This window comes from Geotrypetes seraphini, chromosome 4, assembly GCF_902459505.1.
Source record: "Geotrypetes seraphini chromosome 4, aGeoSer1.1, whole genome shotgun sequence".
Lineage (NCBI taxonomy): Eukaryota > Metazoa > Chordata > Amphibia > Gymnophiona > Dermophiidae > Geotrypetes > Geotrypetes seraphini.
The window spans coordinates 251,601,125-251,616,667 of record NC_047087.1 but is presented as its reverse complement, the minus strand read 5'-3'; the positions used below and the strand labels follow the sequence as shown (position 1 = coordinate 251,616,667).

Here is a 15,543-nt window from a genome sequence, read left to right as displayed (position 1 = left end):
TGTGATAATAAGCAGAAACTGAGTCACATTTCTTTAAGCTGAAGACCAATCTGTTTGCAGTGTTCTGAATCATTTGGAGTTTGTGCATATTAGAAGAGATTATGCCTGTATAGAGGGAGTTGCAATAGTCAAGTTGGATTAGGACAAGCATTTGAACTCAAATAGCAAAGTGGTGGTTGTAGAAGTAAGGTCTGATTAGTCATAAAACTTTAGGCTGTAGAAAGTTGTTTTTTTTTTTCCCCAGAGGTTGGATATTTAGGGTTTAAAGGAGAGAGTAGAGTCTAACAGAATACAAAGTACCTTGAAAGTTTTTTTCACATTAAGCGTTGTGCCTGAGGGTAGGGATAGGGTCATGGTATTTAATTTTAGCATATTGGAGAGCAGACTTTTTCAATACCTTTGGGAACTTTTATGGACACATCCTTAACATCTGTATACAGTGGAATTAGGAGAAAGATGTTGTTTATGTAGGATAGTAGACATTTAGGCCCTGATTCTGCAAAGTGCTCCCGATTGTAGGCAGCTGTAGGCATCCTACAGCTGTCTAATCAGCCAATTGGGAGGCACTTAAAAAAAAAATAAATGCTCCCCAGGCAGGCCTCCTATATTGAAGGCGCCTCCAGGGAGCCTAGAGAGGCCCGCAAGCCCGCCTAAGCTCGCATAAGGCTAGGCGGTAGCCTTAAGCGAACCTAAGCGGCCCTACGCATCTCTCTAGCAGAACGGGAGACGCTTACAATGTAGGCTAGCAAAATGCTGGCCTACATGGTAAGTAGACGCGGCCGCTGTACCTAATCGCGGCAAGGATCTCCCTGCCATGATTAGTATAGTGTTTGTGGCTATGGCTGCAAGTCTCCCCTCCCCCTAGCGATCGCAGCAGGACAGTGCCCAACCCCTCCTGCCGGACCCTCCCCAATGAACCCCCACACCGGAACCCCCCCTTAGACTTACTTTCTCAAGTTGGACTGGACGGCTCCTCGCACGTCCGGCCAGCAGACCTGCCTCTGTCCAAATGAGGCATGCCCGCCCCTCCCCTGCCCAACCCATAGGATCCTAGAGCCTGATTGGCTCAAGCACCTAAGGCCCCTCCTATAGTGGGAGGGGCCTTTGGCGCCTGGACCAATCAGGCCCTAGGATCCTGTGGGATGGGCAAGGGAGGGGCGGGCCTGCCTCATTTGGATGGAGGCAGGCCTGCTGGCCGGACGTGCGAGGAGCCGTCCGGTCCAACTTGAGAAAGTAAGTCTAAGGGGGGTTCCGGTGTGGGGGGGTTCATGGAGGGGGTCTGGCAGGAGGGATTGGGCACCCTCCTGCTGGCAATCTTGGGGGAGCCGTTGGGGGGTCCGGCAGGAGAACTTGGTCACCCTCCTGCCACGATTGTCAGGAGGGCCATTGGGGGGTCGGCAGGAGGGGTTGGGTGTTGAGCATAGGAAGTGACATCAGAGGGAGAGCTGACAGGGTCGCTAGGAGCATGTTGTTGACCACCGCGAGCAACAACTTCAACTAGAGGTATGGGGGAAGGGAAGGGAGGAGCGTACGTAGCATACGGGATCAGGGAAGGATTAGGGGGCAGAGAGGAGGGTGGGGGAGGGGCACCTCTCATCCTCCCTATGTCACTGCCCGGTCTGCATGGTTTTAGGGTGGGATGGTCTTCATGGTGTGAGCTGGGGAGGGTGGTACAGACTGGGGCCTGGGAGGAGGATCGGGTGACATTTTTTAAGATACAAAAGGTTATACAGGTCCTGACTAATATTCAGCCAAGACCTGCAAAACTGTCTTATGTGGGCCCCAGCTGAATATCCTGTTTCACATAAGCTCTGGTGACCAGCCAGTCCAAAATTAGTCCCAAGTATTTAGTGCCAGAGATCACACCTTCAAAAAAATATAAACAGGATCGAGTCGGTCCAGAGGGTGACTACTAAATTTCTCAGTGGAACAACTTGTCAAGGAAAATACGAGAGGAAATGCAATTCTGGACTTAATTTTAAATGGACTATGAGGACCAGTGCAAGGTATAGAAGGGACGCTGGGAAGCAGTGATCACAATATGATCCACTTCGACCTGGACACAGGGGTAAAACATCAACCCAGAATGACGACCATGGCAATGAACTTCCCAAAAGGGAATTACGAAGGGATGAGACTCATGGTGGGGAAGAAGATTAAAAAGAGGATAAGCACTGTAAAAATGCTAGAGCAAGCATGGTCCCTTTTAAGGACAGAGGCACAAAATCTATATATACCGCTTATTAACAAGGGATCCAAGAATAAAAAGAACAAGGAACCGTCGTGGCTCACTGTAGCGGTGAAGGAAGCAATCAGAGACAAAAAGACTTCGTTTAAGGAATGGAAAAGGTCAAAAATGGATGAAAACTGGAAAAAGCACAAATAATATCAAAGTAGGTGCCATAAGGTGGTAAGAGGGGCCAAAAGAGCCTACGAGGAAAAATTAGCCAAGGAGGCAAAAAACTTCAAGTCGTTCTTTCTATATATTAAGGGGAAACGACTCGCAAAGGAAGCGGTGGGGCTGTTGGATGACCATGGAATCAAGGGAGTGCTAAAGGAGGACAAACCATCGCCGACAAACTGAACACATTTTTTGTGCCTATATTTACCGAAGAGGATATACACAACATACCAGAAGCCGACAGGCTATACGCAGGAAACGAAGATTGGAAATTGGGTTGATGGTCAGTCTAGAAGAGGTATACAGGCAGATTGATAGGCTTAAAAACAATAAATCCCCGGGACCGGATGGCATCTATCTGAGGGTAATCAAGGAACTGAAAGGGGCTATAGCTGAACTGCTCCAAATAATAGCCAACCTGATGATCAAATCAGGAAGGATTCCAGAAGACTGGAAAGTGGCGAATGTTATGCCGATCTTCAAGAAAGGTTCGAGGGGAGATCCAGGAAACTACAGACCAGTGAGTCTGACCTCGGTACCAGGAAAGATGGTAGAGGCGCTGATAAAGGACCGCATCATTGATCACCTTGACGGACACAATCAGATGAGGACCAATCAGCACAGCTTCAGCAAAGGAAGATCTTGCTTGATGAACTTGCTGTACTTCTTCGAGTGAGTAAACAGGCAGATAGACAAGGGTGACCCATATCTGGATTTTCAGAAGGCGTTCAACAAGGTCCCTCATGAGCGACTACTTCGAAAAATTGTGAGCCATGGAATCGAGGGTGAAATATTCACATGGATTAAAAACTGGTTGATGGATAGGAAACAGAGAGTGGGGCTAAATGGATATTCAGACTGGAAAAGCATCACAAGTGGGACTGGGGTATGATGGGGCAGAGAAGGGCAGAACTGGGCGTCCCTGTGGGCAGGTCAAGGGGGTCCGAATTTTTCAAATGGAAAATCTGGTAACTTTATCCTGGTGGAGGCGATGAAGATAAAAACTGAATTTAAGAAAGCTTGGGACAAGTACATAGAATCTCTAAGGGATGGAAAGGAAGAGTATGGCATGGATAGGCACACTAGATAAGCCATATAGTCTTCAACTGCCTTCATTTTTCTCTGTTTCTAGGCAGTAAAGGTTAAGTGACTTTTCCAAGGCCACACAAAGTCACAATGGGTTTTGAACTAGACCCTGGTTCTCAGTCTGCTGCTCTTAACATTAGATTGCTCCTCCTAGCTGGCAGTGGGATACAGTTTCTCCTCTTTTTGAGCCTGAATGGTTGCAAACTCCATGATATTCTTCAGGGCCAAATTTAAAAGCTGACCCATCAGATAAGTAAGCATGAACTTTCTACCTCCCTTTGGCAGGCATTACAAGAAAATATACAGCAATAGGAAAATACAGAAGGAAGAAAAAGACAGCTTTCTGAGAAAATGGGAGATAAGAGATTTATACAGCAACAGGGATCATCACCATACAGAAAAGTTTCTGTACTGGCTGCTTCTGTATAGGCCTCTCTATATAGAAGCATAAGACTTCAAAAAATTGTTGCTATGTTATCTCTTTCATATTAAGTCATATTTAGCACAAGCTTATAAAATGTTTAACAGGTACTAACCAACAAGGATGAAGTATAGAATGCCAGGTCGATCAGAAGGTGGCTGGATATTTCGGTCCTGATCAATTGCTTGTATTGAAGGAGTGACATTAATGGGGTTCACATGTGCCTGAAATAGAAATCATGAAAATTAGTGCAAATCAACTGCATACTAATTTTTCAAGTCATCAAACTAAAAATATGAACAACAAAAAATCCATTATTGTACTCTAAAAGTATAAGAAATGTTACTGACTCCAGCTGCCAATATTTAGTACAAGATGGCCACTGAATATTAACACTTAGGGCTCCTTTTACTAAGCTGCGCTAGCGGTTTTAGCGTGCACGCTAGATGCTAACGCCCGCATTGAGCCAACTTGATGACATTTTTTTATAACTGGCTCAATGGGTGAGCAATGAATTAAAGTAAATTATACAGTACTCTCCCATATTTGCGGGGATTCCGTTCCAGGAACCCCAATGAATCTTGAAAAAACATGAATATGGTTTTTCATGGGGGAGACTGGAGAGAGCAGCCGGAGCACCAGCGAGTGCAGGAAATCATTCGCTATATGCTCCAACTGCCTCTTCCTGCACTAAGTCGGGCCTTACCAATCAGGAGCTGTGTGTCAAAGAAGCTCCTGATTGGATAAGGCCCGACTTAATGCATGAAAAGGCGGTTGGAGCATAAAGCAAGTGATTTCCTGCACTTGACGGCACTCCGGTTGCTCTCTCCTGTCTCTCCCGCTGCTTTCTCCAGTCTCCCCCTTGAAAAACCATATTCACGGATGTCAGAGAAGGGGCGGGACCGCGGCAGAGGAAGCATCGCAGGGCTCAGAGAAGGGGCGGGACCGCCGGCAGAGGAAGCAGCAGGGCTCACTGGCATCGGGAACCAACGGTAGGCAGCTTCTCCGTGCGGGGGGGGGCGCTGGGGGATGAATCGGACATCGGGGGGGGGTGCGAGCGGTCCTTCGGGGTAGGGGTGCGAGCGGTCCTTCGGGGTGGGGCAGGGGGATGAATCTATGGGGGGGAACTATATAAAAAAAAAATTTGTACAACGCGCTCACGCATATAACGCGCATGGTTATGCACGGTTTGTAAAATCGTGCATAACGCGCGTGTTATATGCGTGAAAATACAGTACAATGTTTAATAAAGCACACTTAAGGATAAGAACAATAGGTAGGGAAAGGAACTATAGTTGATTTGGTCCTGAAAAGGACATTTTTATCCAAAAGCATCCTCAAATAAAAAAGTTTTGAGTTTCGCTTTAAATTGCTTTATCGAAGTTTCCGATTGTAAAAGGTAAGACAATGAGTTCCATAGAGTAGGCGCTTTCTCCTGCCTCTCCCGCTGCCCTCTCCTTGTCAGCGGTTCGTGGTCAGAAAATACCGTGAATGACCGGGACCACGCACTGTCAACCACGAACGACCGGGGGAACACTGTATTACATTTCATTTATGAATATATAGTTCACCTAGCCAGTGAATACTTACCATATATACATATATATTTACAGCATAAGACAAAAATACATAAATTGTTGTACAAAGAAATTAAAACTCCATCATAAATAAGCATAAAAATAAAACAAAAATTAATTATCCCCCTTTTACAAAATCACGAAAGCGGTTTTTAGTGCTGGCTGGCATGCTGAATGCTCTGTGCTGCTCCTGACACACATAGAGTTCATATGAGCGTCAGGAGCAGTGCAAAACATTCAGTGTGCCGGCCTGCCCTAAAAACCACTTTTATGGTTTTGTAAAAGGTGGGGAGGGGTATGCAAAACTGTATCTACTTACTGATTCACAAAGTATATACGTAGGATTCAACAAAAATGCATAATAAAAGTCAGCTTCTACTTAAAAATTGATTCTATATAAAATAGAACTAATCAGCCTCCTCATTACTGGGCCTCGACAGTAACAGCTCCAATGCTCATAGAATTCCTTTGCGCATTGGAGCTGTTACCGCTGTGGCTGACGCTAAAAATGATGCTACAGTTTTGTAAAAGGGGGAGTTAGTGCAGTTTACATTCAAAGAGACCAGGCAGACCTGGGAATTTACAAATCCAAACTAATGTTTAATAATTTATAAATTTCTGAAACAAAAATGTCTTCATAGTTTTGAAAATACTCTATAGTCGGGTACAGATCTTATATACCCCCATCCCACCCCCTTTTTACAAAAGCATAGTGTGGTTTTTAGCACCAGCTGCGGTGGTAACAGCTCCTATGCTCATCGGAGCTGTTACCGCTGCGACCGGTGCTAAAAACCGCACTATGCTTTTGTAAAAGTGAGTGATATTTAGGTAAGTAATTCCACCATCTTGTTGATTGTTATAAGATTGACTTATATCGTTCAATATATGGTTGAACAATTGAGAATGGGTTTGTTCTTAAGGAACGATGTAACTAATTATACGAGACCTGTAGCCTCAATCTCCCTGTTAGTGAAGGTAATGGAAGGTATAATGCCGCTTTATAGGGCAATGGTCAGACCACACTTGGAATACTGCGTCCAACATTGGTCTCCCTACCTAAAGAAGGATATAAAACTGCTGGAGAGGGTGCAGAGACGAGCAACAAAACTGGTGAAGGGTATGGAGAAACTGGAATATGAGGATAGACTTATAACACTAGGATTGTTCTCACTTGAGAAAAGGAGACTGCGTGGGGATATGATCGAGACCTTCAAAATACTGAAAGGAATCGACAAAATAGAGCAGAGAAGATTATTTACATTGTCCAATTTGACACGGACTAGAGGACATGAAATGAAGCTAAGGGGGGACAGATTCAGGACTAATGTCAGGAAGTTCTGCTTCACTCAGAGAGTGGTTGACACCTGGAATGCCCTCCCAGAGGAGATTATTGCGGAATCGACCGTCCTAGGCTTCAAGAGCAAACTAGATGCATATCTCCTTAAGAGAGGCATATAAAGATATGGTGGACTATAAATTACGCCAGGTGTACACCTGGCAGGGCCTCCGCGTGTGCGGATCGCCAGACTTGATGGACCGAAGGTCTGATCCGGAGATGGCAGTTCTTATGTTCTTATGTTCTTATGTATAGTGTCACATCAGTTGATGGAATTTTCCATTTTGTATAATTCGCAGTCAGGGTGTAAACCAGGACATCATATGGAAATAGTTCTTACAATGTTAATTTCAGAATTAAGAAAGCTTTTCAGTGTTGGAAAAAAGGTTATAATTTTGCAATTTGATATGTCAAATGCTATTCAACATGGTCGCCCATCAGATATTGTTGAATCTTCTTGCCGTTATCGGAATAAGTGTCATGGTATGTCACGTCATACGATCTATATTAAAATAATAATAATAATTTTAGGTTTACTTTCCTTACATTGGGATCCAGAATGTGGTGTGCTGCAAGGCTCACCTATCTCACTGACTTTATTTAATATCTTAATGCCTCCGTGGGGAGAAAACTGGAAGAAATGGGCTTAAATACACTTATATATGCCAACGATGTACAGAATGATATAAATAGAAGATGAAAACTTTGGAACAATGGACTGCAACTTTTAGATTGAAGCTTAATGGGAGGGAGACTAGATTTTTGGTGGTTGACAGTCCCTATAAGCCTAATATGACAGATATGCATTATCATTGAAGTTGTTAAATATGAAATAGTGAAGAGTCTAACAATTCTTGGAGGGGTGATTGACAGGCATTTAACATTTGAGCAACAAGTAGTGTCAGTCACCACCAAGATTGTCAAGGTTCTGTGGAAGCTAAGAAGGGTATGAGCATGTTTTCCAATTAACATTTCATTTGATAGTTCAGACATTAATATTAGCTAATCTAGATTATTGTAAGGCTGTTTATTCATGTTGAAAGCAAGACATAAAAAAAAAAAAATCAGACAGCCCCCCCAAAAAAATAAAAAAAAAGCAGCAAGACTAATATATAGGAAATCTAAGCATGAGAGAGCAATGCCATTATTGATATCATTACACTGGTTGCCGGTGGAGGCTCAGGTATTTTTTAAGCTATGTATGCTGGTTCACCAAATAAAATGTGTTGCTCCTATGTACACGCAGGCTGTTATCATTCTACCTGAAAAACATGTCATAATGGATTCTAGAGATTACGCTTAATTATCCAAACTGTAGCAAACTGGCATATAATGTAAAAAATGTACAGTCTGCTAGGTTTTCTTTCCACGCACTTAAATGGTGGAATTTTCTACCTAGAGAAATCAGATATCAAGTTAATCACCCTGTTTTCAAAAAATGGCAGGAGGGAAGCCCACTCCCTCCTGCCACTCGATGCCCCCTCCCCCGAACCTCCCCCTTACCTTTTTAAAACATTGGAAGCAGGAAGCCTGCTCTTTGGCTCATGTTTCGGGACATCCTGTCTAAATGGCGAGCCTTCCCATCCCCGGTGCATCATGTGATGCATGGGGAGAGACCAAAGGCCTTGATTGGTTCAGACACTTAAGACTCCTCCCAAAGGGTGGGACCTTAGGCATCTGAGTCAATCAGGCCTTAGGGAGCTGGGAGCCGATCCAAGATGGTCGCAAGTACCTTATCGCCAGAAGGTCGCTCTGGAATACTTGCCCGTTTGGTACCTTTTTTGCTGCAATTATTGCACTTTAGACTGCATATTTTTTCCTGGAGATGCCAAAGAGAAGGGGAAGAAGCACCGCAGGAGCCTTGTGGTGCTTTGAAAATCCCCCTCTTGCGACCATAGGGCAGTTCCTGAGCCGCCTTCAATGGGAGTCCGTTGCTTCGGGAAGCTGCCCACTAGATGCAGCAGCACAGAATGACATCTTTGGGCTGGAAGTTACTCTAAGCCCTGAAGTTAGAGATACTCCTCCGCAGCCACAGAGAGCCAACTTGCCATGGGAAAGGAACGGACCACAAGTTATTCCATCTGGGAGCTCGGCAGAAGATTCTTCGGTGGACTTGTTAAGTCCCAAGATGGATTTTACACCTGTAGCCGGAACTGTGCAGGAACAGAAGGAACAAGTGCAGCAACTAGAAGAGAGTTTGGGAGGTGAGTTTTCTAATACTAACTATGAAAGTGCCTTTTCTGTAGTATACCCCCCCCCCCCAAAGTGACAATGGACAGCCTTTGGGACTTGGTCATTAAATTAGGGAACTCTTTAACTCCACAAATAAAAAGTGTTGAAAAGAAATTAAGTAAACAGAACCAACAGTTAAAAGAGCTTAAGCAAGAGTTGACTTCAGTTAAAGTTGATGTTGATAAAACACAAAAGGAAGTTACTGGGATAAAACAAGTTCAAGATACTTTGATAAGAGACAATACAAATCTAAGGAGGAAGTTGGAGATGTTATAAAATAATTACCGTGCAAATAATTTACGTTTCTTAAACTTTCCTAGAGCTAGTAGAATTAAAGATCAACAAAGTGGCAGACCAGGTTCAATAAGATATGCAATTAGATGTTACCGCGATGTTAGAGACCTCAATAAAAGAACAAGTTAAGTCTGCAACTCTTTGGTGACTCTCTGTGGCACACTTGTTAGACAAGAATTGGTTGATGAAATTATTCTTTAAAAATAGAAATAAAAAGTTCCTTGGTATGAAAATACAGGTCTTTCCAAATGTATTTATGTTCTTAGTATATTTCTAAAGCTATATTTATACCAGAGGTTTGTTTTCTTATCAATAAATTTTTTTGGCTTGTATGCGTTTTATTTCTGAAAATAAATAAATGAAATATACTCCCACAATGAGTTTTACCATCTGCTTTGGCATATAAGAATATGATACAAATTTTATATAGTATATGGAGAGAAGAATTCATATGGCCATGTCAGGATGTAAAGAATTTTCACACTATTTTACCAGAAGCTCTGCCAAACATAGGGGTCCTTTTATCAAGCCATGCTAGCGGGGTTAATGCATCCGACATTTCATCACGCACTAACCCCCGCGGCCGGCTAAACAACTAATGCCTGCTCAACTAATGCCCTCTCTGTTGTCCGTGCACTTGATTTATTCTTTCGATAACTGGGTAAAGTTAATTGCCTTCCATTGAAGTTAAGGTACTGACTTTGGTTACTTTACTTTCTGGTTCAATGACTGCCCCTAAACAAGATGTTTCCCTTAAAAGTGTCTGAGGCAATATTCGTGGTTTCATTATATTCACTTTGGTTTTTAACAAAAACCATGAACAACATATGAAAAAGTTATTCATGGTTTTTTGGTATTTGCGGGTCTGTTCATCCCCAATCACCACGAATACGGAGGGAGACATGTATAAATTTCACAGTATACTCACTTGGGGGGTCAGACTGCCAAAATGTCATTATTTGGTAGCCTGACCCTAGCAATAATATTGCAAAATTTCTGCTAAAGGCCATGGCAGCCATATCTGACCCTTGGTCCATACAAGCAGGAGTGAGTGGGCATCCCTCATGCTCCGATTAGACACTACAGACTCTGATAAGGCCATTGTGATCCATTTGGGAAGATAAGTTTGAGAATGTACTTATTCCTGGGGAGATCTGGTGGGTCTTTATTCTAAGACAATTACAACTGGGGGCATCAGCTGTTTTGGAGAGAGAAGAGCAGATCTCATTGGGGTGAGGTCAGCTGAGAGGGGGGATCAGGGGATGGGGTTGTATGTGTTCTATGGTTAACAGGGACATTAGGGGCTGATTAGGGGTGGTTCAGACCATAACCTTTCCAGCTGCCCATTTTGGCAGGAACTTATGCTAAATGAGGTCTGTTCAAAAAAGTTCCAGGACAGTTTGAATTGTGCATCAATGGGAAGTTATTATGTGCTAGGAGGTGTTGAGTAGCTTGAAACCTCATGAGTAGTCTCTTTTTTTCTGTTTGTTGATATCTGTTTTCGTCTCCAAGTTACAGCAGTGTGTATAAAAGTGTGTTTTCGTGATCGGCTATTTTTCATCATGTGTGACCTTAATGAGCAGCGCTACAGCCTGAAGTCCTGTTTTAAACTGGGTAAGAATGCAACAGAAACTTATGAACTATTGAAAGTGGCTTATGGCGAACATGTCAAGTTGTGGAAGGTGTTTTGAATGGTATTCATGCTTCAAAATTGGTCTTGAATAAGTATAAGATGATTCTCAAACTGGAAGACCATCATCGTTAACTATTAAGAATTGCCCTACTGGGACAGACCGAAGGTCCATCAAACCTAGTATCCTGTTTCCAACAGTGGTCAACTCAGATTCCATGTATCCAGCTAGATTCCAAGTAGCAAAACAGATTATATGCTGCTTATTTTAGGAATAAGTACTGGAATTAATAATAATAATAACTTTATTTTTGTATACCGCTATGCCCAGGGAGTTCTAGGAGGTTCACAGCAAATTTATCAAAGTTATAAACATATAAGAGTTACAAATAGTGCACAAACAATAATGAACAATTGACAAAGAATGATATCGTTGAGGTTAGCCGGAGAAGGGAAGTATAGGTTATTGAGGGTAGTGGGACGGGAGAGTACAGTAAGAAAGAGAGGGAGGGGATTTCCTCAAGCAATCTCAATAATGGCCTATGGACTTCTCTTTAGGAAATTGTCCAAACCTTTTTTAAAACTCCGCTACGCTAACTGATTTCACCACATTCTTCGGCAACAAATTCCAGAGTTTAATTACATGTTGTGTGAAGAAATATTTTCTCTGGTTTGTTTTAAATCTACTACTTAGTAGCTTCGTTGCATGACCCCCTAGTCCTGGTATTTTTGGAAAGAGTGAACAAGCATTTCACATCTGCCCTTTCCACTCCACTCATTATTTTATAGATCTCTATCATATTATCCCTGAGCCGTCTCTTCTCCAAGCTGAAGAATCCTAGCTGCTTTTGCCTCTCCTCATAGGGAAGTCAACCCATCTCTTTTATCATTTTTTGTTGCCTTCTCTGTACCTTTTCTAATTCTGCTATATATTTTTTTGAGATACGGCGACAAAAATTGTACACAATATTCGAGAGCAATACAAGAGCATTATAACATTTTCATTTTTGTCTTCCATTCTTTTTCTGATAATTCCTAACATTCTATTTGCTTTCTTAGCAGCTGCCGCACATTGAGCTGAGGGTTTCAGAGTATCTTCAACAATTACACATAGATCCTTTTCCTGGGCAGTGACTCCTAACATAGAACCTAGCATCATATAGCTATAGTTTGGGTTCCTCTTTCCCACATGCATCACTTTGCACTTGCTAACATTAAACGTCATCTGCCATTTTGACGCCAAGTCTTCAAGTCTCACAAGGCTCTTGTGCACGCTAATCAGCGATTAACTATTAGAGAATTGGCAGAGGAATGCAGCATCCTCATTGGTTCATGCCACAACATTCTAACAGAGAAGTTGGAGATGTCTTGCATTGCGGCAAAGTTTATTCCACAGTTGATGACCGACAATCAGAAGAACAACCTCAAATTTTGCACAAAAAATGTGATGACAGTTCTTCCTCAGCCACCTTACTCTCACTGCTGACTTTTTCTTGTTTCCTAAATTTAAATCCATGCTGAAACGACAGCGATTCAACACCATTGAAAACATAAAGCAAAATTTGACGCAGCAACTTTTGGCAATTCTTGAAGATGCATTGTAGGATTGCTTCCAGAAGTGGAAATAAAGTTGGGAAAAGTGGGAAGGGGACTCAGTGGAATAAGTTGTAAGATTGTTTAATACATTTTTATAAAATCAGTCCTTGAACTTTTTGAATAGCTTTGCCAACAAATTCTAAGTTTGTGGCTCTAATTAATCAAACTTAACAGCTTATATTTTTAAACCTCACACTTCCAATTTCTACAATATTTTAAATTATCTTCGACAGAAACATTTCCAGATATCTACATTTTTTCTCATTGACATGAATTCCTATTATAAGATAGGGAATCCACATCTATAACATAGGCCAGCCCTTTCCCTACATTTTCTACCCTTCCACAAAAACCAAACATAGTAAATATGTCCCCTCTTTTAAATTGTCCTTGCTTTAAAATGTCATTTACACTTATAGGAAGTTGTGTAGTAAGGGGGGAGGGTGGGGTGGGGGGAGGACTGCCCCAGGAACTGTCTTGTGGGGGCACCAGTACCTCTCCAACCACCACACCATGCTCACACCCATCCTTCCATGCCTCCTCTCATACTCAGTGGCGAACTAAGAGGGGGAGGGGGGCGGTCCGCCCCGGGTGCAGCCTTAGGGGAGGGTGCACAGCCATCCAGGTCCTCTTACCTTCGTGGCGCTTTCCCCCCACCGCCCACCCGACCACCTGCCAACAGGCCCGGTCTGACAAACCTCCCTGCCCTGTGGCCGCGAGTCTAAATTATCTTCTTACAGCAGCTGGAGCATTGAAGCTGCGTGTGGCTGCCGTAAAGGTCATCTCTGACGCAACCGGAAGTTGCATCAGAGACGACTTTACGGCAGCCATATGCAACTACAATGCTCCGGCTGCTGTAAGAAGGTAATTTAGACTCGCGGCCACAGGGCAGGGAGGTTTGTTGGACTGGGCCTGTTGTCGGTCGGTCAGGCGGGGGGAGGGGGGAAGCACCATGAAGGCATGGAGGAAGAAAGGGAGGAAAGGTGGAGTGGAGAGGAAAAGATCCTTAAGGGAAATGGGTAAAACAGAGGGGGGAGAAGGACGCTGAAAGCACATGGGGAAGACAGAGGGGGGGAAGGATGCTGAAAGCACATGGGGAAGACAGAGGTGTGGAAAAGGACACTGAAAGGACATGGGGAAAACAGAGGGGGGAGAAGGACGCTGAAAGCATATGGGGAAGACAGAGAGGGGAGAAGGACGCTGACAGGACATGGGGAAGACGGGGGAGAAGAACGCCGAAAGGAAATGGGGAAGAGAGACTGGAGAGAAGACGCTGGCAGGGAAGAATACAGAGATGCCAGACTATGGGGGGAGCAGAGAGAAGAAGATGGGTGCCAGACCAATTTGGAAGGGGGGAGAAAGGGAGAGGCACAGTAACAGAGCAAATGGAAGACGCAGAGAGAAGAGAGACAGTGGATGGAAGGAATTGAATGAGAACATGAGGAAAGCAGAAACCAGGCAAAAAAGGTAGAAAAAAAATTATATTTCTTTTTTTTTTGCTTCAGGATAAAGTAGTATATTAGTTGTGTTGATAACAATTTATAAAGTGGAGGAGTGTGTGGCACAGTGGTTGGATCTACAGCCTCAGCACCCTGGGGTTGTGGGTTCAAACCCCGCACTGCTCCTTGTGACCCTGGGCAAGTCACTTAATCCTCCATATCCCCAGGTACGTTAGATAGATTGTGAGCCCACCGGGACAGAGAGGGAAAATGCTTGAGTACCTGATTGTAAAAACAGCTTAGATAACCTTGATAGGCGGTATATAAAATCCTAATAAACTTGAAACTTGATAAACAAAGCCCTGCCAGCTGAACATCTCTTTCTCCACTTCAGCAGCCAGAACTTTGATTTATAAGGAAGGAATAAGCTAAATATTGCAGTACTGAGGCTTGTATGGATGCTGCGGGGACGGTGACGGGGTGGTGAATGGGATGGCGGTGACGGGGCAGTAAAGGGGACGGTGCAGTGACAGGGACAGATTTTTCCCCATGCCATTCTCTAGTGCTCACGTCAAAAGCTTCCCTCTGACTCAGCTTCCTGTTTCCGCTTTTGACTGAGCACTACATTGTCGATCTGAAGTTCTGTTGATGCCAAGGGTAGAAGGAAGCCCGTTGCTGATCTTAAGTGTCATCGCGGGGGGGGGGGGGGGGTTGCAGATCTTGTTGCCAAAATCGGAAAGGTGAGGAAGGGAGAAGGATGAGCCTGTAGTGGAGAGATTGAGAGAAGGGGGCAGATGATGGAAGTGGGGAGAGAGAAGAGGGCAGATAATGGGGGAAAAGGATTGAGTTAGGGAAATACTGGAGGGGGTAAGGGAAAGAGGTGGCAAGCTGTAGGTAGACAGTAAAAAAGGAAATTGATGAGAGGGTAGTAAGAACATAATCTAGATGGATGCAGAAAATAAATTGAAAAGGAAAATGAGGGAAGAAAGGGATTGCAGAAGAGAGGTGTGTGAGAGGGCAGGAGAGGAGAGAGATGCCAGACCAATGGGGGTGAAAGGAGAGATGGAAGGGAGATGCATACAGTTTCTGGAAGGGGCATAGAAGGAAAGAAGATGCCATATAAGGAGGGGCAGAGAGATGGCAGATAGTGGATGGAACGAAGACAGTAACAAGAAGATAAGGAAAGCAGAAACCAGAGAAGACAAAGGTAGAACAAAAATTTTCTATTTATTTATTGCTTTAGGAGACATGTGTCACTGTTTCTGTGGTGTTGCATTTTATGCAGAGTCCAGCTTCTTGCTGGTTCAATTTAACCTTTGTCTATGTATTTCTATTTTTTCCCCCCTTTTCCAAAACTGTGGAGCGTTTTCTAGCGCAGCCGTGGTGGTAGCAGCTCTGATGCTCAGAATTCTATGAACGTCAGAGATGTTACCACCGTGGCTAAAATCTGCACTACAGTTTTGTAAAAGGGGGAGGGGTTAGTTTGTGATGACATATTCCTTACTAGGCGAAGGTGTTTTCTGTGTTCGAA

At 43.6% G+C, this 15,543-nt stretch overlaps 1 protein-coding gene across 6 annotated transcripts in view; it reads right to left on the bottom strand.

Annotated features, from left to right (window-relative positions):
* Nucleotides 1–15,543, bottom strand: part of PCDH15 (protocadherin related 15) — a 2,123,136-nt gene that overhangs the window by 651,980 nt on the left and 1,455,613 nt on the right. For all 6 annotated transcript variants that reach the window (XM_033941002.1, XM_033941006.1, XM_033941004.1 and 3 more), the window contains one exon: nucleotides 4,024–4,132. In XM_033941002.1, coding sequence (XP_033796893.1) covers nucleotides 4,024–4,132 — 109 coding nt within the window. The remainder of the gene's footprint in view (nucleotides 1–4,023; nucleotides 4,133–15,543) is intronic.